The following is a 22,944-nucleotide window of genomic DNA, read 5'->3' as shown; positions in this document are numbered from 1 at the left end:
AAACACATTCAAACTATACAAACATGTGTGCTCAATGGCAGCCAAGATACTGTTAATATAACACAAATAAATATACATAAAAGGATATAAAAGGAGAGGGTCTTGTCTCTTTTCGAAAAACATATGCTCCTCTTCACAACGTCGACCCCCTCCAATGATAGAGGTTGAACTCTACGAGAGTGCAAAACCGAGCAAATTTCAATTTGGTCTAACAGGATGGGCAGCAGTGATTCATCTCGACAAAGAAACACCAGGAGAGCATCCGAGTCTAACCAAGTGGAGTTGAACGCTATCACGAGGATCGCTAAGCCCTAAAGCCAAGAACACTTCAGACCCTTCAGACCCTTCACACCAAGGCTGTCAACAAGAAATTAGCCTAGCACCAAGCCTAAATGGCTAGCGCAGTTCCAAAACTCCTCTTCTTGGTCCCATATAGCGAGAAACTCGTAAATTAATCACAAAAAAGCGGCTCGAGTCCGGCGCCAAGCGGCACTATCTCGTATTTACGAGGAAACATGACCCCCAAATTCCCGCGAATACGAACAATAACCTTAAACAACCTCGCTAGAGGCATTATTTACCTTCTACCAGCCGCGTGAATGTAGGAAGTGTCCAGGGGACAACAGCGACATAAAATCGTAGTTCCGCCCCCAATTCCGACGATATTTTCCAAAGCAGGGCACAAGCTATCAAACATCTATACTTCCATCCCTTCTCCAAAATGCTCTCCCGAATCCAAATTCCCTCTTTTACAACCCTAGCCCTATCCCTCCTCCTCACCAACCTAGCGACAAGCACAACAATCCCCAAAAACGAACCCCAACTCCTCTCAAACGTCACCCTCAATACAGACGATGGATTCTCCCTCTTCACCGAGAACCCAGGTCTAAACGCCCGCGCGTTAGAATGCAGAATCGGATACAGCGAATGCGCCTACGATACCAGCCGCTGTTGTCCATCCAGCGGGAAATGCTGCGGGAACGGGTACTGTGCCAATATAGGCGAGACATGCTGCGCAGGCGGTGGTACATGTTCGATTGGATATAAGTGCTGTACCGGGGGATGCGCGCCGCTAGGCGGGGAGTGCTGTTCAGATGGTTACTATTGTCGGGCGGGGAAGAAGTGTCGCATCTACGATGGGGAGAAGGTTTGTTGCCCGTTGAGCGGTTGTATTGGGGAATACGATGGCATTGGATCTGGGGGTACGCTTACGGTTCCGGATGTTACGTCTACGGCGACGGAGACGGAGATTGAGACGACTCGGGCGACGACGACCTATGTTGAGGTTGATTGGGATTATTATTATACTACTGTCTACTGGTATGTTACATCTTTGTGGGGATTGGGTTGGTTTGGTATGACTGGATGGGGTTTGCTGATTCTTTTTTTATAGGACTTATTGGTTCTATTACTGGACTTCTTATGCACCCTATACTGTTCAGACGGTTACATCTACAATCACCAGTACTCGTACTATATGGTCTGTTTATGCGACAAACAGAGCGGAGGCGACGTCGTCGCTTAGTAGGAGTTCGGCTCGTTACTCGTTCTCGACTCCTTACGAGGCGACTTCTCTTAAAAGCTCGACAGCACCTGTTGCCTTGCCGACCGGTGCTGCTGCTCCGTCTGCCACTGTGTCTGATTCGACAGATGATACTGTTTCAGCTGGTCCGGTTATTGGGGTAAGTTCTGCCGAGAGTGTGAGCGTTAGTGGGACTGGCATCCTGGCTGCTGTCTTGGCTGCTGCTGTTGGTGGATTGGCCTTTGGGCTGTGATCAGCTAGGGGAGGTTGTGGTTTGCGATGATTTGAGGTTGAATGGAGTCGCTAACGACTGGATTTTGTCGCTGATACCTTCTGACACACATGATTTTTCTATAATGACTGTATGCCCTAATTTATGAAATATCCATCTAGTATTCGAGATCTATACTGAATCGTAAATCGTTGATTGACATAGCAAATTATTTGGTTAAAATACAATATGAATCTGCTCTCTCAAGGGGTTTGACTGCTGTTAGACGAGCTATCCTTGCGGTGCTCAACATGGGTACCCTTTCCAGTCTCCATATCGTTCATCTCATTAGCCAGCTTGATCTTCTTCTCTGAAACATAGCTAGCGCGGCGCAGGTGCTCCTCAGTCTCCTCGTAGTTGATAAGAAGCTCTCCCTTCTTGCCGTAGCGGTGGGGCTCGTTGCGGGCGACCGAGACGGCATTGAAGATGCTGGATGTCTTGTGGAAGATCGTGTCCATCTCCTCCAGAGACCGATAGGCAGTTTCGGGGTAGAAGAAGTAGACAACGGGGAAGATGAATGCATTGCTATTTGGAAGTGAGTCAGTCGTGCACAAAACACATTTCGCCCAGAGTATGCTTACATGACAGCAAAGATAATATATGTCTTGTATTTGATTGTGTCGAACGCAACAGGCGTGACCATGACAACCATAAAGTTGAAGATCCAGTTGCCCGAAGTGGCGAGTGCGTTTGCAGGAGCACGGATTCGAAGGGGAACCTATCGCATTGTTAGTGGGTGCTTTGGCGAAAAAGAGTAAAATATATGAAAGCCTTACAATCTCAGCGGGATAGAGCCAGGTCATTCCCAACCAGCCAAGGGCAAAGAATGTGTTGAAGACAAACAAGAACACAGCAGCGGCAATACCAGGCTTTGTCTCGCCCTCAAAGCTAGTAGTGATGGCCAAAACAGCCATTGAAATCGACATACCAGCGGCACCAACCAACATCAGAACTCGTCGGCCCACCTTCTCGATAATGAAGATGGGAACCAAAGATGCCAAGAAATATTCAGTCCCGTTGCACGCCGCTAGGATGCGCGAGGTCAGGCCATCCATACCAAGAGAGTTCTCATAAATGAAGGCAGCGTAGTAGGTAATCAGGTTGATACCAGAAATCTGCTGGAACATCTGGTTGACGTAGGCGAGTACCACACGGTGGAAGTGGCGGTTTTCATCCATAGTGAGCAAGTCACGGAAGCTGACACTAGAGGCAGCCAAGACTGCGTCTTTGATAGCGGAAAATTCCGAGTGGACGTAGGGATCGTTCTCATCCAAATCTAGGATCGCGGCAAGAACATCCAATGCTTCCTGTTCGCGGCCCTTGAGGATCAACCAGCGAGGTGATTCGGGCAGCGGCAGCACGAATATTAAGATGATCAGTGCGAAGACGTTTTGGAAGGCAATTGGGAAACGCCACGCAACGGAGCTAGGATCGAGGAAGGAAAATCCAAGATCGAGCCAGTAACTGATCGTAATTCCAGCAGCAATCAAGGAACCCTCAAACATGACTAGCTTTCCACGGTGGTGGGATTTGGAGCATTCTAAGTAATATTAGCATTGTGCCGCCTCTCTAATGGGCAAAATACTTACCAGACTGCCATGTAGGGACGGTAGAGGTGTTCATGCCATTGCCGATACCAGTGATAATACGGCCGACAATGAGATGCGGCAGGGAGAAAGCACTAGCTTGTAGCGTAGCCCCGATGACCATGATGATAGATCCGGTGAAGATTGTCTTGCGACGACCAAGGTAGTTTCCAATCCAGATGCAGAAGATTGCGCCGAAGAAACAGCCCAAATTATAAGAAGCGATAGTGATTCCTGATAAATTAGTATGGGTGAATAGGAGGTTGGCATTGTTACATACCCTGTGTAGTCGCGTTGCCACTGGTTGATGAACTCGATTTAGTGGTGTCGATATCGGGGAAGACTGTAACGAATGAGTTCAAGGTCAATAGACCTCCCATCACACCTCTGTTAAGTGTTAGCAAAAGAAGCACATTAGACTTTTCATGTATAGCTTTCGATAACATACTGGTCATATCCGAATAGCCTGTACATTTCCACATTAGCGCTGCGTACTTCAAAAGTGAATAATTGAAACCCCAACATACAAGAAATCAAGACCGGCAATAACACCGATCATGATATTCAGCCCGGTGCCCCGAAGGCCGAAGAATGGCTTCATGGTGGCGGGTGTGGTGTATCAGTAAGTTGCAGAAAGATGACAGACTATATATAGTCAAGCCCTAAAAGCAAAGGTAGTCCGACTATTCTTATTGGCCGGAGGCAAAGAGATGGACTTGACTCGGACAGACTGCAGCTAAGCAAAGAAAAGAAGATTCTACGCAACAGTCAGGTCCGGGGAAGCGCAGATTTATGAACCCCAGAATCCAACAAGGAGGGTATCCACATCCAATATCATGTTTTGGGCCGCAAATCGGAATCCAGAACAAGCAGGAGGCAAGCCAATGAAATGCAATAGTAAGGTTGCATTGGGTGAAATGGCTATACCATGGCCTGATGGAGAACGAGCCACTGTACGTCTTCCCGGGCTGAGACTTTGATCATCGGGATTCCTCCAGGTTTTCACGGGATCCACGCAAGTCGGTGTCAAAAGAGGCGCGTGCAGTCCATGCGAGGGGTCTCGCATGGCCAACTCGGTCTCTGTCCGGTATTGGTCTCCGTATTGACTCAATACGGTAATATTCGTAGCATCAAATGCAAACCCATGGAGCACTCACTACTTTTCCAATTCTGTTTCCGTCGATGAGACGGAGTGTATGACAGCTGCAAGGTTCATGGGTCATGAAATCTCAAATCTCACGTGGGTTCAAGGTACTTTTGTCCTGCGATTTGAATTGGAATGGTATTTGACCAAAACCTGGAGATTCTCCAGTTCCCCCGGACTCCCCATTTTTTTTCTCCGCTGATCTTCGGTGAGAGGGACTATTATGTACAACATCCTGTGGGCTTGACATTGGACCTTAGACCACGCATCATTACTGCTTTCCACCTTGCACTCATATGAATTTTTGTTTATATTTTCTTCACCGTTGACTTTGCCAAGCACACTTGGCAGGGATGCCATGGAAGGGGTTCAAGAACTTTCCATATAAGCCGCACCGGCATCAGGGCCCGAAAACTTGGTATAGCCGAAGTCAGACTGGATGACATCATCGATAAGTCCACTATCCAAAACAGGTAGGTAGTTTGCGTACTTACCTAGGTACCTACATATAGTACAGTCTCTGTGTATACTTTCATTCTTACAGAGTACACTATCCTTACTGTTCTTACTGTTCTTACTGTTCTTACTGTTCTTACTGTTCTGGCACAAAAATCTGCTCGGCACAGGCCGAATCACGGGGTTCCCGAGAGGACGGGATGCCCGATTCGGATATACCTATTACGTATCACACTGCAACTCTGATATTTACACGATACTACCTAATTATGCAGTCCATCACCTTAAATATCATTGAATAAATAGACTGGGAATAATAACTGTATATTCTCTAATACAATATTTCTAAGAGAAGCCCTGCCAAGATTTGCCTGTCCACGTAGATAGGGCACCGGGATCCCGGATTCGGCCAGTACATCAGCCCGGTAATGACAGCGTAAATACTAGCTCATGACAACATCCCTGACCACCTAGCCCTAGTACTATGTAGTACTACATATAGTAGCAATAACGACGATCAACCAGGATTCGAGTTTATTCCCCTTGGTTTAATGACAGAATCAGGGCATCCGGGCAGCCTTCAAGTGGTCCGTCAAGTTGTCGCAAACCGGCTTCTAAACCGTGTGCTCGGACTGGAGCCGACCTCGGGAAATTTGATCAGGTCGAACTGGTGCCGTCATCCCCTTAGTTCGGGAATACAACTGCAACCTAGCGTTCGACTTCATACGATCTTACACTAACAGTCTACAACGAGCCAAGAAGAATACACTAAATGAATGTTTCATTCGAGTTGAACTTGTCAGCCAGATGAGAATACTCCCAGATCAGAACCTCCTGCCCAGACCCTCCATCCTCAGGTCCATCAAGACCTGCGGCCGGTCAGCAATCATTGTGAACACCTGGGAGAAAACTATTTGGCTAACATCAAACACATCGCAAGATTTGGAAAAAAAAAGATAAGTAAAAAGCAGCAAGGGACCCCATATGTAACATCAGGTTTTTGTCCACCGGGAGCCACCGTGAGGCATCCCAAGAACAGTCAACGCCCAACAAGTCTTCACATGGGGTCCATCGCCAAAGGGGAGAAAGGGAAGCCAAATCGCGGTTGCTTTTAGAGCTTCCCAGTCGCCCCAGTCGGGCATCAAATTGTAGCCTTTACCACAAGTCGTCGTTATCACCATGGCGCTTGAATTCAAACGGTTCCTCGTTGGCCTCTGGGCCCAGCAGATCAGGTTCCTCGCGCGCGGGAGAGCCGGGAGAGAAAACAGGTTCGTTCTGAGGCTCTTCAACCTTGGGCGGCTGGCGGCAACGGACAACGGTGTGGCCCACTAGAGAATTCTTAGCAGACTAGCTCGAGTATTAAGAATGTGCATGTGATCAACTCACTTTCTCCGCAGTTTTTGCACTGAACCTTCGACCAATCTTTCGGCTGGTCACAGTCACGGGAGTAATGTCCGGCTAAAACAGTAGATGTCAGTTCTGTTTCGCAATACATAACGGCCAAAGAATAGAAAGTTTTCAGGATATGCATCACACTTACTCTTTTCGCAGTTTCGGCAGGTAACAGTGGAAAGGTTACGAGGCTGATCACAATCGCGGGCGATATGGTCTTCAGATCTGCATTTATGTTAGAACCAGCGACAATCCCAGGGCTCCAATGGTGATATTTTGACATACCCGCAATTGCGGCAGGAGCGAGGGCCACGATCAGCAACATTGGGGCAATCTTTAGCAAAATGGCCAGCTGAAACATAGATGTCAGCTCATCATGAAATGTACAAATCATCTTAGTCAAGGTCTTGTCATACTTTGGTTGCACTTCCGGCATTCAACATCACCCGCAGATCGGGGCTCAGTGCAGTCAGAAGCAATATGCTCCATGGATCTTCATAAAAGTCAGCATTATACTGTTCATTGGTTGCATCACAATCACATACCCGCAGTTACGGCAAGCATGCTTGTTCTTCCGCTGCTGTCTGCAATCGCGCACGCGGTGTCCAACCCCATCACAGTTTGAACACCTGATTTCCACACGCTCGTTTTCCGTGCGCTCCTCCTTGCAACTGCGCGAGATATGTCCCAACTCTAAGCAGGATAGCTTAGCAATAATCTGAGAACTCTGCAATCAAGTTAAACACTTACCTCCACAGTTCAAACACTTGGGCACCTTGCGCTCATAGGGAATACCAGCGTTGTTCATGCGTTCGAGGTTCTCATCGGTATTCGCAGGCCAACGTTCTCGGAGGTGGCCACGCGACGCCTTGGGGCTAAAAAAGAATCCAATCACGAACTCACGATCAAGCACCCCCTGGAGATCGATAAGGCTCATGACATCGTCAACTTCAGCATCCTGTAGTTAAAATTCATTCATCAGTAATTCACCCTTAAACTTTAAAACAACAATGATTGATTACCATAGCAATGATGTAGATATTGAAGTCATCTTCACGCATTTTTCTCTCGATATCAGCCCAGGTGGCGTGGGGAACTGCCTTGGAGTAAATCTTCAGTGCCTGCACATGTGGAGTTAGGTCAGCCAAAGCTCGAAACTTTCAAGGTCATTCCTGGTACCTCGCGGAAATCGTCAAGATCCCTTTCATCGCTAGCTTTCTTCATTGCCGCCCAGCCTTCGTGGGGAAGCATATCAGCAACGAGGTTGAGGTCGAACTTTCGGTTCTCCTTGCATTCCATGGTCTTGTGGCCTTCAGCCTGGCAGTTCTTGCAGACATCGGGGGGTCGCTCGGGGCAATCAACAGCCGGGTGACCTTCCTTCTCGCAGATACGGCAGGTACCCTTGAACACACGGGGCTTAGGGCATTCAGATTTGGAGTGGCTGTTTTTGAAGTGAATTGGCAGATTGAAGTATAAAACGCTCAGTAATGACTCACCCTTCTTCGCCGCAGTTGAAGCACGCGCCCATCTTGCGAGGCTCGGGACACTCGGCCTTGCTGTGGCTGCATTGTCATCAGTACAATGGAACAAGCACATAGAGGTGAACAACTTACCCTTCTTGGCCGCAGTTGTAGCAAGCGCGGTCACCACCACCGGCGTTTCCACCATATCCTCCGCCATTGTCGTCGCCGTAGTTGCCATAGGCATCGCTATATTTCAGCATTAGTTAGATGGGCTGACAAGATATGACATAGAAAGTGCGGGACTAACTTACCCTGCATTGGTGTCTCTCTGTCTCAGAGGAACCGAGTCATTCGGGCACTGGCGAGTCATGTGGCCAGGTTCACCACATCTTGAGTTTGTGAGCGACTGATGTTCTTGGGGGATTTCCCCGGGATAGGGAAGGTAGAATCTTTGAAGGGGAACCCACTTTCCACAGGTGAAATCATCGTTCCGGGGTCCATGGATATTGGACTCCATTATTGGTTATCTTCGTAAACATCTCTGTTAGCCAAACACCGCCAAACAGTCTTATCGTTGTGGAGGAACCCGTCATCGGGGTGAAGGACCGAAGCGGAGCAGATAAGAAAATAATCTGGGGAAGGGCCAGGGAGGTGTGAGAGAAGACAGAAGCAGATGAGACAAGATAACCAAGGAGAAGACGCGATCTTTTTACGTATATCGTTCTCTTAGGGTCATCGAGAGAGACGGTGCAAGCTCGGCCCCAATAACGACACTTACCAATGAGGTTTTCGACGCGCGATAGACGTGAAGGTTGTTTGTTGACGATCAAAGGTAGAGGGAGCAGAGGGAAGAAGAAAAGGGAAGAAGAAAAGGGAAGAAGAGGAAGAGGGGAGAGGAGGAAAAGGCAAATAAAAACACAATCGACAGGACAGGTGACGCTGTGGAAACAGCCTATTCGAGGAAGGAGCGATGTGTCGACCTGCCTCAGGAAAATGCTCAATCTCTAAAGCAATTTACACTAGACGAGGTGCTCAATCGCGTTAGAGCTACAGATGAGACTCGACATATTTTGAAAAGAAATTGCATGCATTTGAATGGTAATTGGTCGAATATGCTGCTAAAAATACAGAGCACATGCAAAAAGACCGATGATATAGGGCCACTAACCGCAAGACAGAGATTATCCCGCCTACCATTACCTGAATAACCTGCCCAGCAGGCCACCAGCGATGTTGTTCACAATGCCACCGCCCAGAGCCGAGTTGGCATATGTGGAGGCCTGACCAAACTTGTCACAGCGAGAGAAGGCCATGGTATTCGTGATAGTCAAGATAAGTGCAATAACTAAACCAAAGTCAATACCTAGTGTCGAAGTATATCAAAGCATTATGGGGGGTAACTTACCAATCAGACTGAGCCAAATAACACCGACAAGTCTCACAATAGCCAATATCGCAAGGCCCACCCACAGAGCCGGTGTAACATACAAGCTCAGCCAGAAGAATCGCTTGTCAGTGGCTGTCACTGTGCGAACGTTGGGGTCAGATGATTCGAAGACCCACTGTGAGTCGCCGGTCGAGGTGTCGACCTCGTTCCACCAACGTAGGCCGACCAGCCGGCGTCCCGCAATGTTTTTGAGGTAGTAGAAATCCGCGGAGAGGAGAAGAAGGGTGAAAATGAAGACGAGGATACTAGATAGGCGTTAGCGTCGCAGGTTGACAAGCATGTAGTTCAGCGGAGGGTCCGTACAAGTCATCGATAAAGAGTACACCAAATAGATACATCAGTAGCGCACCTAACCATCAAGTTAGTCAAATCATTCTTGCTGCTGTTACTCGGGGTTGGAGAGTACAAACCGATCCGAATGCCCAAGAAGACAAGTAGCGTGATCGGGTGCGCGCTGAGGCGCCAGTTGAGGTCGCCTTGACCTCCTTGTCCTTGGTCCATATTTTGCAAGGTGGAGGGTTTGATGTTATCTGAATGTAAAGGACCTCTCGGTCAGCAGATTGAGTCACTTTGATCCAAGTCAAGTCTGTTGTTGACTGATGATGCTGCTATGTGGTCGAAACACGGGTGTAGGCGGTTTCTTGTGGCAGAATAACAATGCCACAGCAGAAGCATAGACCAAGTGGATTTGTTGACGATGTGTAATAATTGCTTAGCAAGGGCTGCATCATCTACTTAGCATATCCTAGAAAGCCCTATCATTTCAGGATTATCCAACAGGTTCTATAAGAAGATCCGACCATTACTCCTACTTCTATACAATGTTCAAACCCATTCACGTAACTATACTAGGTGGATATCCATCAGCCACACGTGCGGTTATTCATTTCCAACGTAAGTGGCGCTAAGCCGATAAGACACAAAGTTTGATCTATATAAGAACAATAACTAGGTACTAGTCGGCCGCTTTTGCATCCTTACGATGTCTTTTTGGTGGCCTTTGTATGTTATTTTTTTATTTATTTATTTTTTGGGTGCATACGGAGGCAGCGAAAAGGCAAGAGGCTTTTCTTTATATAACCTTTGATTGTCATGACATTTATAAAGAAGGAATGCAATATATATTGCTAGGTTCCGATTTAACTAAAATCCCTGCAAGAATAGTACGAATAGCCAATTCTAACAACCTCGTAAATTCCATCTGACCATAAGAAAAGACAACCGAAAAAAAAAAAAAATCGACTCTCCTTCTCTTCTACGTGGGACATAGTAACCACAGCGGCTTTACAGATAGCCGAGTCGGCTTCTTCCCGACTCAACTCCATAAAGACCTCCACTCCCCAAGAACACAGAACACAGTACAAAGTACACGCAACTCTATACCATTTGAATGCACACACAAATCACCACCTAAAAAATGGCAGCTCGCAATACTCTCCGTCGTTCCCTCCTTTACGGTAAGCTCAAGCTCCCTTGCAAAGCCGTATCTTCCCCGCATTTCACTCCCCGAGCTCCAAAAAGAAAGCACCCAAGCTAACAAACAACACCAAACAGTCCCAGGCTCCTCCCAACGATTCCTAGACAAGTCGCGCTCACTAACTGCCGACTGCGTCACCTACGACCTAGAAGACAGCGTAACACCGCACATGAAAGCAGAAGCGCGCTCACTAGTGCGGAGAGCAATCGACCAAGCCGCGCCACCAGGAATCCGGGAACGCGCCGTACGAATCAACTCCGTAGACAGTGGACTGGCATTGGGTGATTTAACCGAAGTCGTGAGTGAACTCTTACATAAATAGCTGTTCAATTCACTAACCATCCCAGCTCCAATCCCCAAACCTAACAACAATCGTAATCCCCAAAGTCAACTCCGCCTCCGACCTCACATTCGTCACAGACGTCATAACCCACACCTTATCCCAGCAACCACAGACAGAGAGAACCTCAATTTCACTCCTGGCTCTAGTCGAGTCCGCCAAGTCCCTGACAAATCTATCTCAGATCTGCGCCGCGTCACCTTTACTCCAGGGACTGGTATTCGCAGCCGAAGACTTCGCGCTCGATCTTAGTATCACGCGGACACCCTCGTTGACGGAGTTCCTATTCGCGCGGTCTGCGATAGCCACCGCTGCGCGGGCGGCGGATCTACCGTCGACCATTGATCTCGTTTGTACAGCGTACAAGTCTGAGAATGGGGATGGGTCGCCGCCGGCTGCGCTGCAGGAGGAGTGTCTGGATGGACGCCGGTTGGGGTTCAATGGGAAACAGTGTATTCATCCGTCGCAGGTGAAGGTTGCGGATCGGATCTTTGGGCCGGATCCAGTGGAGACGGAATGGGCTATGCGGGTTGTTATTGCGGATGAGAAGGCTGCGAGGGCTGGGAGGGGTGCTTGGACGCTTGATGGGAAGATGATTGATGTTCCTGTTGCGCATAAGGCTAGGGCTATTGTTAAGAAGGCCGAGGCTTGTGGGGTTGATGTTGATGCCTTGAGAGGGGAGTGGCAGCACCAGGAGCCAGAATAGGTGAGTTTATATGTGTAGCGATGTATATTATCTACGCATGATATCCCTGTACATGCTTGTTATACATTCTAACTAGTACTTATGTTATGCGTCCATCATTTCTTTGAAAGGGAGCGTTTTTCTGCTGTGGATTGTATTCTGTTGCCTCGCTAGTTCTAAGAGTCATGCCGGGACCACGTAAGTATATAGAAGCATGTAGCCAAAAAAAGGAATCTAGTTGTCTTAAAAAAAAAAGTTGTTGCTTAAAAGAACTCGATATGCTCGCCTGATGTACTTGCTGCATGCTGTGGTTGAGTCACAGTTTTGGACCAAAAGGTTGAAAAGAAGTTGAGTTATCAAAGGATTCAATAGATAAATTTGGTAGGGTATCATGCCGCTTTGACGCAAATTGAGTTGAATGACACGTCAGGTCATTGATCTTGAGTCTCTATTTCTTCGCGCTTGAGTAAATGGATTTTGCCCATAGTGAGGATGGGAGGCTCTCCGCCAGCGTTGGCCTCCATCAATTCACTAGCCAGCTCCTTGGCTGCTGACTTGTCATAACTGGTTGGATCGATGCCGAGAATCCCTCCAACATAACCGCCTCGCTCACCGGGTACACTGAATTCCCGGAATAAGTACCGCCATTCGTTTAGCCATGCTTTAACGGCCTTGCCGATTTTATCTTTGCCATTCTTCGAGTGGTGACCAGTACCTGTGATGGCATACACCACTCGGAGGCCTTCTCGAGCATGCTTGAGCAGGATCTTCTCAAGATATTCGATAGCCTCTTCTGGGTGGAGACCGTGAAGGTCAACGTATAGTTCTTCCGAAGATTCATCCAATCCCTTGTGAGAAAGGTGCTGGTTACGTTCTTCATAAAGCTGGCGTGCGGCCTCCCGGTGACACCTGCGCATCGCATCGTTCTCGGCCTGACCGCGCAACGACAATGCTTTGGCAGCTCGTGCATCATTGCGGTTCCATGCTTGGGCAGCGCTAGTAGATATGATCGTTAGAAGTGTTGGAAGGTAATAGCACTCGCTGAAAGCTTACCTCTGGAGGAACTTGTTTCGCACAGTCCCGTGGCGAATAGCCTCTGTGCGGTATTTGATATATTGTTGATTGGCGCGTGTGCCTGTCTCCAGCCAGGGGATATTTTGTGGGGGTGGGATCGACTGAGCTGCAGCACTGTTCTCGCGACCCTTCGTGTCTTTGTTTTTGGTACCGGATTTGGTCTTCCCGGGGGCAGGAGATGGAGTCATTCGAACCACATCTGCCAGAGACGAAGGGACGTTTTCCTTGCCCAAGCTGGTTTCGCGGTTGTTATGACCGCCCCGTTTCCCATGATGCTTTTTCCCGGAATTCTTCGCATTGACCGCAGCAAGAGTTGGGAAGGCATCCGGATCGTCTACAGACGGTGCAGCAGGATTCAACTCTCGATTCTGGTGGCGGCTAGATGGACGGGAGTTCGGGCGTCCGAGATGAGTTGCGCTTCCATTTCTTTTGCCCATTCCAGGAAGGAGGCCAGGAGGCGCATACTTGCTGGCTTGATAAGCAGAGAGATGAGCAGGGTAGCGGCCCGTGTACTGATTTGCCCATTGGTCTCCGTTATCTGCCGCTTGCAGGGGTGGAAATGCATCAGAACCACTGTCTACCTGGAACAGGGAGGGCGAAGCTGGTCGACTACCATCCGTGACACTAAGATTGCCGATAAGCGCCGAAGGATCGTGCGAGAAGGGACATCCATCACCAGCTAGACAATTTCCCATGACCCAATACCTATTCACATTTGTTAGCGCAAGAAGGATTGGATTGTCCGGGATATTCAAAAACACTCACTTGCACACATGTGTGGTTAGGTCATGACTGAAACGACAGTCCGCGCGAAGGCATTGTCCAGTGGACAGCCAGTATTTACAGACCACAGGGCTGCGACTGCTACCCAATGGCGTGACCGGGCGCACTTGATCCATTGTCATAGACTTGCCAACCAAAACACGGCCGTCCTCGTGTTGTTTTGCAATCGCCTCAGATTCTATCTCCTGGGAGAGCGAAGCAATGGTGGCACCGAGATCATAACTATTAGCCTCCAGTGCAGCTTCTATTTCATCATTTGATCGCTTGTCACCCAGCACTGTGCGCAGGATATCATGTGGGCTCATATCTGGAACAAATTCAACCGCGGTGGCACTGAGTGCCCCGGGAGTGCTGATACCGCCAGCGGATGATGTTGTACTGTTGGCATCATCTGCGACTAGCCAGTCAACATTGTTATCGCCCCCAAGGTCTCCATAGAAGTCAGAAATCTGACTTTGGTCTGAGAACTCATAGGCGTTTAGATTTGGGGAATGAGGAATGGGCTGCGCAAGGGCAAGCCGGGGCGATGGGCGTGGGGAGGTAAATGGAGAAACAGTAGACGATAGCGGAGGCCGCGAGAAAGGCCCACGGGAGCTTTGCATCCACGAGGAACTCCCAGGGCTTGTTCCTAGAGTCGAATGTGGGGATAGCGGGGTGGATGATCGGGCCATCTGCCATGGCGCAGGCGATGAGCGACGAATCACGGTATGACGGACTGGAGGCGATGCGTCTGGCAAGTTTCGGTTGCGATGGCGCCAGAGGATGTCCAATACCGCGTTCTCTAAAGGTGTACCCGTCAATGACGTGTTCGCGCGCAAGAAGTCCTCCACTTTTTCTACTTGTTCTTCCTCATCCAGTGCTTGATCCTGCAGGATCTGGAGACATTTTTCAAGAAGGTCGTCGGCAATCATGATGTATGTTGATATGGGTAATACGCGCGGACGAAAGTAATCGGGAAAACTCCCTAGCGGCGAAGGGGTTGGGTCCTGGATGGGGCGACTATCCGTGGCTGGGGGGGTAATAAACACGAATGTGCTTGACGAGAGTGAGACCAGAGACTAGAGTTGAGGATCAGAGGCACCTCATCCTTTCTCTCTATATCCAGGTGATCGGGCAAGTGAAGGACGATAGGGGGGTTTCAGGTTGGTTTCAAAGTTATAGTGCAAGGTGATGAGAGTTGCGAAAGTGATAAAGGACAAGCAGATAATTACATCGCATCGCCGATTTGTGAATGAAAGTTGAATAAAGGGTGAAGTGACAAAGAGGGGGAGGCGGAGAAGGAGATCAACACTGGGGCACAGCTTATCGGCTGAGCTTCAAGTGACACTAAGGTACCTCTCTACACATAGGTGGTATTTATGATTTGTACAACACGATAATATAATAATAAAAAGAGAGGTAGATGTGAAAGAGAAATTAAAAAATTATCCGTAACAGATATATAATTGAAAAACATTAATAGGATCCATGCACCAGTGGGGTGTTTCCTGCACTTTTATAGTATTGTCAGCAATTTTACAACATCAATGGACATAAAAATATATACAAAATATATACTTAAAGAGAGTTATATATGTACATTTTATACTATAAACAGCACCAAAAAAAAAAAGAAAAATAAACAACAGCTCTGGGGAAGATGTAGATCGGTTAACCACCTGGACACTCCCGAGCTCAAGTCCGGCGGATCCGCTGACTTGCAATCTGGACTTTCAGGGTCAAACTGATTTTCAGCCTAAAAGTGCTTGGCTTCTCCTCCATGTTCGGTTCAACTATCAGGGCTTTGACACGCCCTTGAAAAACTTCTTTGGATATTCACCTATTGACCTTGGTATCGCACTTTCCTGCCGATCACTGTTTTAGAGCGGTTCATCCCCGGATTCGACCATCCTCCTACCAAAATATTGATACGGGACTATACACATTTCACAATGCCTGCGGATTACCAATCCACCGTCAGGGCATTGTCTCTTTCACCCTCTTCTCCGGATCCCATACCTTCATCTCCTAGCAGTGATGCTCACCCGCCCTGGAGTCGCGCCGGTAGGCGAAGCTCCATCCGGTTGGGCGGGCAAGCTACAAGCTATCGCGAACAGATAATCCAACGCGGTACAGAGTTATATGTCCGTATGAATACGATATGGGAGGGGATGACTCCATTGAAGAAAATAGCGACTTTCTTCGCTGCTTTATTTGTGGGCGCATCCGGTATCGCGTTCATGGTGTTCACTGGGAAGTTGTTCATCTGGCTTGGCCCGGTCGCTGAGAAGTGGGAAACATCCTGGTTAGCCGCCTTCATCCTGTGGCTGTGTGTCTTTTTTGTCTCATTCCCCCTCTTGTGGGTTGGTCTACATTTGGGACTGTGGCTGGTTTTATATTTGGTGTATGGAAAGGGTAAGAGATCGATTCATGTTTTTTATTATTATTTAACCTGCGAAAACAATGAAAACGGAAGGCTAACTCGATACTTATTTTATAGATGGCTGATCTACGCTTCCGCAACAGTTCTGGGGTCGACTGTCTCGTTTTATGTTTCGCGGACAATTCTATCTGGATTCGTCAAACGCCTTATGGAACATGACAAGAGGTTCGCTGCATTGGCCCTGACATTGAAGTATGATGGGCTCAAGCTTCTTTGTATGATCCGTTTATGCCCGCTGCCCTACTCGATCTGCAACGGAGCTGTGTCCACATTTCCTACGGTGCAGCCATTGATGTATGGACTTGCGACGGCTATCATCTCTCCCAAATTGTTGGTCCCTGCGTTTATTGGTAGTCGAATTCGTCTGCTCTCCGAGAAGGGCGAGGAGATGAGTGCGGGATCCAAAGCCGTAAACATCTGCAGTATTATCCTTACAGTCGGTATTGGAATCTTTACCGGGTGGTATATATACCAAAGGTTTGAGACCCTAAAATCATCGGTTGTCAATATCTTGTGGACTCATGCTGATCATTTTCCTCCTCTATTTTAGGACTTTGGCTCGCGCCAAAGAGCTCGAAGCCCAAGAGCGTGCGGATATCCGGGATTCTCTCCAAGCTGATCATGCGGCGCACCGCCCTCATGGTCGGTTTTCGGAAGATCCTGATGTGAACAAAGCCTCTACTACTCTTGCAAGAGACGAAGAAGAGCGAATTGGATTCACTGATTTGGACGATGACAATGTTGACCTGATCTTGGGTGACGATAGCGACAGTGACCAGCCGGGGCCTTGGAAAAACTCGACCAGGAGATCATATCACGATGAGTTCACCGATAATGACTCAGATGGGTTCGCAGGGGAGGATGAGGCATATGGTCTGCACACTCATGTTCAAAACTAGATAACCCAAATAAATAAAGTAGATCCCTTGATCTTATAAAGGTGAAAAGAAACATAGAGAACAGTCGTCGTTGACGAACTTGCCGCAACCTGCCGGACTGAGAAATACGCCCCGCCCCGAGGAATCAAGCCAGGGTTTTTCTACTCTGGTCATCACACTGTCTCTTCCATCAAGTTTCACAATCCAATTACAGTTCATTTAACTCATTTCAAGTCAAATATTCTTGCTCGACTTAATGGGCCTTATTTTCAATTCTTGACGTTTTTTTGTGGGGGGAAACTCGATGTATGTCCTGATATCCGTGCTCCCTCGGTCTTCACAGATCTATTCTCTCATACTCCCTCCGTCTTTTTTACCATATTACATCTCATCTAACATGATCCCAGTTGATCCATTCGTTCAGCTTGTGTTCCTTCGGCTTGCCGCAGATCAAATTCCTATGACCGTATCATGGGTGAACGCCTGAATATTTGATATCCACACATTCTCGGGATAGAAAGGAGTGTCGACCTCACATCTTCGAGTTCACAAACAACCTATTTGTTGACGTGGGATTTTCTTTCTTTTCTCTTTGTGTTGTCCTCGATATAATATTTTGAGGATCTACCTGCAGATACCCGTGCATCAACATGTATGGTGCAGCGTCCATGAGGTTCCAGGCGGCGGGAATCCCCCCCGGATCAAGAATCATACATGAATCAATATGTCCCAAATTCTGAGATTACGGTGCAGGGACAAGAAAATCTTCTATCTGAACCGACCGCACTTTCTGAACCTCCTGCGAAGCGATTGCGGATTACGCACAAGGCTTACGAAGCAGCTTCAGCATCAATTGCTCTGGGAAATCTAGGACACAACAACCCCAACTCACAGAGCTTCCTATCTGATGGATCCCATATTGTTGGTTCAATGGAGAGGCTGTATGCCGGTGGCAGCAGTAGTACCCCGAATGAGTCAACAGCCTCAACCGACTTGACATCTTCCTTTGAACTAAAAGCATCTACATCGCCTCCGCCCAATCCCATGCAGTCTCTTCCTGGGCAATCAGTCATGTTTGGACCGAATGTATTGGAAAGCGGGAAGGTTGATTTGTCTAAATGCCGACCTCGATCGTCCATCCCATCCAAAATCCACCCCTCTGTTTATGGCGGGCAGTGCGTTAGAGCAGCGTACGCATCACGGCTGAACCCATATGCTCTCCACAGACAAGAACAAGAATTCTTACAAGACCACCTTTGCCACGTTCACGTCACAATCTACCTTAACATACGAAATGGAATCTTGCTACTCTGGGGGAGAAATCCCATGGTGGCTGTCACTAGGGAAGAAGCACTCGGATGTGCCAAAGATTACCGATGGATGAATCTGGCTTCGTTTGCTTACGACTGGCTTTCACGAAATGGCTACATCAATCACGGATGTGTGGAGGCTCCATTGGCCCCGGTGAAACCCAAACGCGGAAGACGAAAAGAGGGTCCCACGATTATTGTAATCGGTGCTGGAATGGCAGGGCTGGGGTGTGCACGTCAACTGGAGAGCCTTTTCCGCCAATATCGTGATTCAAATGCCATGCCCCGAGTTATTCTCCTCGAGGGACGTCGAAGAGTAGGTGGACGCATTTATTCGCATCCTTTGCACAGTCTCAAGTCTGAAACCCTGCCTGATGGGCTTGTTCCAAAGGCGGAAATGGGTGCTCAGATCATTGTCGGCTTCGATCATGGCAACCCGCTAGACCAGATAGTTCGTGGCCAGCTGGCACTTCACTACCACAAGATACGGGATGTTTCGACAATTTACGACATTGATGGATCACCCGTGAACGAGGTTCAGGACGCCATGGCAGAAAAGCTCTACAATGATTTGCTCGATCGAACCGGATTCTACCGTCACAAAGCAAAGATTATGCCCACAGCCCAAGGAAACCGCGACATGATTGATGCTGGCCGCGAATCGGCGGTGGATGATGGACTCACCGTGCGACAATACGAAGAGGCGAGGGCAGCTGGAACAATAGATCTATTGGTCCCCACAAAGCGAGTCCGACGAGGAATAAAACACAAGACTGCGGAAAATGAGCCATCCGTCGATGTGGCGAGTGATCTAGCGGGAAATTCGGAAGATGACCCGGCAGCCTTGACTTGCCAGACAACCGGATGGAAGCTTAACCCAGGATACACCGTTAACGATACTATTGAACTGGACCAGATTGCTAAGGCGTCCCAGGCGCAGACTCTCGGTGCAGTGATGGACGAGGGCGTCAAACAATATCAAAATATGCTTCCAGTGACAACGAAGGATATGCGGTTGATGAATTGGCATTTCGCCAACCTTGAGTACGCCAATGCAACCAACGTGAACAGACTTAGCCTATCGGGATGGGACCAAGACATCGGAAATGAATTCGAGGGTGAGCATTCTCAGGTCATTGGTGGCTACCAGCAATTACCCTACGGGCTGTACATGTTGCCGGAAAAGCTCGATGTCCGCACCGGCAAGATTGTTACCGAAATCTCTTACGACACAACTGGATCCAACAAAGACCAGAAGGCAGTTGTCCAGTGCGAGGATGGAGAGAAGTTCATGGCAGATCATGTCGTTTTCACCGGTTCCCTTGGGGTCTTGAAGCAGCAGAAAATCAAGTTTGAGCCTCCTCTTCCGGACTGGAAGCGTGGCGCAATTGACAGACTGGGATTCGGAATAATGAACAAGGTCGTTCTAGTGTTTGAAGAGCCGTTCTGGGACACCAAGCGAGATATGTTTGGTCTGCTCCGTGAACCAAATAACCCTACTTCTATGATCCAAGAAGACTATGCGGCAAACCGCGGTCGATTCTACCTGTTCTGGAATGTCATGAAAACCACCGGGCTCCCATGTTTGATTGCCCTCATGGCTGGTGATGCAGCTCACCAAGCAGAATCTACTTCCGACGAAGAAATCATTACGGAGGTCACTGGTCAACTGCGAAACGTTTTCAAACACACCACAGTTCCCGATCCTCTGGAGACTATCATCACCCGCTGGGGCCAGGACCCATTCACCTACGGCAGCTACTCCTATGTGGCCGCCGAAGCCTTCCCAGACGACTACGACCTGATGGCCCGGTCAATCGGCAACCTCCACTTCGCTGGCGAAGCTACCTGTGGCACTCATCCAGCAACCGTTCACGGAGCATATCTCTCAGGCCTTCGCGCAGCGTCAGAAATAATTGAGCCGATATCCGGACCCATCACGATGCCTCACCCCTCGTCCCAGAGAAGTCAAAAGTAACTCAAAGCAAATCCTCCACGCCAAACGGCGCAACCACCAAGAAAACAAGAGCAAGAGGCAGTTCATCCCTCTCCTCCACCGAAAGCCCAACAATCACCCAACAAAAGCCCCCCTCAACCTCCACCTCCCGCAAACCAACCTCAACCGAAAAATCTCGCCGCGACGCCTACGATCAAGCCCTATGGACAACAATCTACGCCGAACTCGGCTCCGCACCACCACGCCCCGCAAAATCAGGCCTAAACCCCTTCCTCTTCTACCAAAAAGACTACTGGGCGCGCTGCCGCGATCAATGCGACGAAGCCCGTCGCGCAGCATCAAACAACCCCAACGCAAAGGCTCCACGCGACGAAATCCGCGCCGCGTTAGGTCAGATGTGGCGCTCTGCAACGCCAGCCGAAAAATCCCCATACCTTGAGCAGACAGAGATTAACCGTCGTGCTAATGGAGAGGCTTGGGATAAGTGGAAGGTTGACGTTGCTGAGTGGGAGCGGAAGACTTTTATCGTTAAGGATCGCTGGTGTGCAGAGAACCCATTTGATGATTGGGTTGTGCCGGAATATCTTACTGAAAATCCGCCGTCGGTGCCGGTGCTTGCTACTGCTTTTACGACTGCTGTGCCTGCTGTGAAGTCTGAGAAATGAGGATTTATCGTTAATAGGTAGATAGACTATCTGCGTAGACAAAGTTAAAGGAAAGAAGGTAATTTCGTCTCAATGGAGAGAACTATTTGCGATGAGTATTGTTTCAGCCTTATTGATATCAATGAATGACAGTTTTTAATTCAAATGCTCCTATTTATGCAGACAAGTAACGGAACCCTGCAAGGTTGTAAAAGTATGGAAGATGATATGGGAGCTTCTCTTTTTCTTCTATTTCTATCTCTATGGGTATAGGCATCCCAAGCAGAGCAACTGATATAAAATCACAGACCGCTTGACTTCCTCTTCCATGAGACACAGGTAACTGGAATAAGGAACAAGAAAAAGAGAGGGAAAAAAAAGACGTGAGGAAATCCCATTGAAAATATGCATGGGGAATTTAGAAATGAGATATCGCACAAAACAGATATAAGTCTAGAAGCAAGAAGAATCCTCGACACACCGGCCAAGCATCATGTTTTCATGTATCATGGCAATGAGAAATGAGAGAGAAAAGTGGGAGAATAGGTGTATATGTATTTAAAGAGCAGGCTTAGCCTCCTGGTGAGTCTCGGTCTCGGAGAGGAACTTTTCAGCCTCGAGGGCGGCGACACAGCCAGATCCTGTTAAATCGAGTTAGCGAAATGCAGTTATTATAATGGAGATACTGGGGTATGAACATACCGGCACTGGTGATAGCCTGGCGGTAACGCTTATCCTGAACATCACCGCAGGCGAAGACACCCTCGATGTTAGTGAAGCTGGTGCCGGGCTTGGTGACGATGTAACCTTCGTCGTCGAGCTCAACCTGTCCCTTAACGAGAGCGTTGGCGGGGTCGTGGCCAACAGCGTAGAAGAGACCGTTGGCCTCAACGACCTCCTCGGTGTTAGAGACAACATCCTTGACACGGAGGTGTGTCATGAGACCGTTAGGCTTGTCCTCGCCGAGAACCTCAGTGGCGACGGTGTTGAAGCGGACCTTGCACTTGGGGTGGGCAAGGAGACGGTCAGCCATGACCTTAGAAGCACGGAGCTTATCCTTGCGAACAAGGACAGTCACGCTGCTACCGTACTTGGCGAGGAACATAGCCTCCTCAGCGGCGGAGTCACCACCGCCAATGACGTAGAGGGGCTTGTTACGGAAAATAGGCACGGCACCATCACAGACGGCACAGGCACTGATTCCGTTTTGCCAGTAGGTCTCCTCGCCGGGGAGGTTGAGACGGCGGGCGTTGGCGCCTGTGGCGATGATGACGGCGTCGGCGGTGCGGACGGGCTCGCTGCCCTCGGCGTCGTTCCACTCGGTCCACATCTTGAAGGGCCGGGAGGAAAGGTCAAGCTTTGAGATGGTCTCGGTGATGATCTCGGTACCGAAGCGCTCGGACTGTGCGCGCATGTTGTCCATCAGCTCGGCGCCGCCGATGCCGTTGGGGAATCCGGGGAAGTTCTCGACATCGGTGGTCGTAGTAAGCTGACCACCGGCGGCGGTGCCGTTGGCGAGCATGCCCTCGTAGAGGACTGGCTGGAGCTCTGCGCGCGAGAGATAGATAGCGGCAGTGTGGGCACCAGGGCCGGAGCCGATAACTGTGGGGGGAAGTGGTTAGAATTTTGATATTGGGGAATTTGGTGATTTAGATCATTCTTTCCACTCAATGAACCACTTACTGACTACTTTAGAGTGCACCATTCTGGCGGTGTTTGAATTGACGCGCAACGGCGTCGGAAACGACTTAGAGAAGACCGAGGCCGAAGGAGGAGATTGTTGGTGAACGGTAGTGGCCGCAGTAGCAGTCAATCCAATGGATCGAAGGGAGGGAAAACGACGAAAGGCGGAGGAAAACAGCTTGAAGGTATTTCTGAGAAGTGGAGGAAGAAGAGGAGAGGGAGGGGAGTTATAATATCTTTTCTCGGAGGGGCAGTGGAGACCGGGACTATTAGGTGATAGGTAGTTGATGAAGTTGATTGATAAACCGGCAATAAGATCAGAGAGACTGGACCCTCAAGACAGGATGCGATTGGATTCTTTGTCTTTCCGAGGTTTCCAGACCACAGGATATTAGAGATAATTCGTTTAA

At 48.8% G+C, this 22,944-nt stretch overlaps 9 protein-coding genes across 9 annotated transcripts; 4 read left to right on the top strand and 5 right to left on the bottom strand.

Annotated features, from left to right (window-relative positions):
* Positions 1-721: 721 nt before the first annotated feature.
* Positions 722-1,775, top strand: N7487_010994 (uncharacterized protein; the record flags this gene model as incomplete). Its single annotated transcript, XM_056878724.1, has 2 exons — positions 722-1,320; positions 1,394-1,775. 2 exons carry the CDS (start codon positions 722-724, stop codon positions 1,773-1,775), a joined length of 981 nt encoding a protein of 326 aa, XP_056724043.1.
* Positions 1,776-1,996: 221 nt separating this feature from the next.
* Positions 1,997-3,980, bottom strand: N7487_010993 (sugar porter family MFS transporter; the record flags this gene model as incomplete). Its single annotated transcript, XM_056878723.1, has 7 exons — positions 1,997-2,318; positions 2,375-2,511; positions 2,570-3,333; positions 3,383-3,613; positions 3,660-3,766; positions 3,828-3,845; positions 3,907-3,980. The coding sequence occupies 7 exons, from the start codon at positions 3,978-3,980 to the stop codon at positions 1,997-1,999; spliced, it is 1,653 nt and encodes a 550-aa protein (XP_056724042.1).
* A 2,154-nt stretch (positions 3,981-6,134) lies between these two features.
* On the bottom strand, positions 6,135-8,351 carry N7487_010992 (uncharacterized protein; the record flags this gene model as incomplete). Its single annotated transcript, XM_056878722.1, has 12 exons — positions 6,135-6,307; positions 6,366-6,437; positions 6,520-6,596; positions 6,657-6,723; positions 6,788-6,864; positions 6,917-7,064; positions 7,122-7,329; positions 7,394-7,492; positions 7,551-7,812; positions 7,868-7,933; positions 7,985-8,080; positions 8,146-8,351. The coding sequence occupies 12 exons, from the start codon at positions 8,349-8,351 to the stop codon at positions 6,135-6,137; spliced, it is 1,551 nt and encodes a 516-aa protein (XP_056724041.1).
* A 568-nt stretch (positions 8,352-8,919) lies between these two features.
* N7487_010991 (DUF846 domain-containing protein) lies at positions 8,920-9,883 on the bottom strand. Its single transcript, XM_056878721.1, has 4 exons — positions 9,692-9,883; positions 9,585-9,630; positions 9,240-9,526; positions 8,920-9,179 (listed from the first exon to the last, which is right to left on the bottom strand). Exons 1-4 carry the CDS (start codon positions 9,780-9,782, stop codon positions 9,031-9,033), a joined length of 573 nt encoding a protein of 190 aa, XP_056724040.1. The 5' UTR covers positions 9,783-9,883; the 3' UTR covers positions 8,920-9,030.
* Positions 9,884-10,698: 815 nt separating this feature from the next.
* On the top strand, positions 10,699-11,804 carry N7487_010990 (HpcH/HpaI aldolase/citrate lyase family protein; the record flags this gene model as incomplete). The annotated part of the gene is made up of 3 exons (XM_056878720.1): positions 10,699-10,738; positions 10,836-11,056; positions 11,106-11,804. The coding sequence occupies 3 exons, from the start codon at positions 10,699-10,701 to the stop codon at positions 11,802-11,804; spliced, it is 960 nt and encodes a 319-aa protein (XP_056724039.1).
* A 410-nt stretch (positions 11,805-12,214) lies between these two features.
* On the bottom strand, positions 12,215-14,551 carry N7487_010989 (CCCH zinc finger and SMR domain protein; the record flags this gene model as incomplete). Its single annotated transcript, XM_056878719.1, has 3 exons — positions 12,215-12,779; positions 12,837-13,562; positions 13,623-14,551. The coding sequence occupies 3 exons, from the start codon at positions 14,549-14,551 to the stop codon at positions 12,215-12,217; spliced, it is 2,220 nt and encodes a 739-aa protein (XP_056724038.1).
* Positions 14,552-15,571: 1,020 nt separating this feature from the next.
* On the top strand, positions 15,572-16,986 carry N7487_010988 (uncharacterized protein; the record flags this gene model as incomplete). Its single annotated transcript, XM_056878718.1, has 2 exons — positions 15,572-16,539; positions 16,613-16,986. The coding sequence occupies 2 exons, from the start codon at positions 15,572-15,574 to the stop codon at positions 16,959-16,961; spliced, it is 1,317 nt and encodes a 438-aa protein (XP_056724037.1). The 3' UTR covers positions 16,962-16,986.
* Positions 16,987-17,654: 668 nt separating this feature from the next.
* On the top strand, positions 17,655-20,872 carry aof2 (putative lysine-specific histone demethylase Aof2; the record flags this gene model as incomplete). The annotated part of the gene is given in 2 exon segments (XM_056878717.1): positions 17,655-20,224; positions 20,236-20,872. 2 exon segments carry the CDS (start codon positions 17,655-17,657, stop codon positions 20,870-20,872), a joined length of 3,207 nt encoding a protein of 1,068 aa, XP_056724036.1.
* A 537-nt stretch (positions 20,873-21,409) lies between these two features.
* trr1 (thioredoxin-disulfide reductase TRR1) lies at positions 21,410-22,556 on the bottom strand (the record flags this gene model as incomplete). The annotated part of the gene is made up of 3 exons (XM_056878716.1): positions 21,410-21,492; positions 21,554-22,453; positions 22,535-22,556. 3 exons carry the CDS (start codon positions 22,554-22,556, stop codon positions 21,410-21,412), a joined length of 1,005 nt encoding a protein of 334 aa, XP_056724035.1.
* Positions 22,557-22,944: the final 388 nt, after the last annotated feature.

This window comes from Penicillium crustosum, assembly GCF_028827405.1.
Source record: "Penicillium crustosum strain IBT 35664 chromosome Unknown utg000005l_segment0_segment0, whole genome shotgun sequence".
In the NCBI taxonomy this organism is placed as follows: domain Eukaryota; kingdom Fungi; phylum Ascomycota; class Eurotiomycetes; order Eurotiales; family Aspergillaceae; genus Penicillium; species Penicillium crustosum.
Note: the sequence above shows the minus strand (reverse complement) of the source record. Positions and strands in the feature narration are given on the sequence as shown.

Bases quoted from the DNA above. Each gene is read 5' to 3' on its own strand.
- N7487_010991 (XM_056878721.1), bottom strand. From the start codon at position 9,782: ATGGACCAAGGACAAGGAGGTCAAGGCGACCTCAACTGGCGCCTCAGC. The intron at 9,631-9,691 runs GTTTGTACTCTC...CTTGATGGTTAG, and splicing joins CTTCTTGGGCATTCGGATCG to GTGCGCTACTGATGTATCTA. The intron at 9,180-9,239 runs GTAAGTTACCCC...ACTTTGGTTTAG, and splicing joins TATTTGGCTCAGTCTGATTG to TTATTGCACTTATCTTGACT.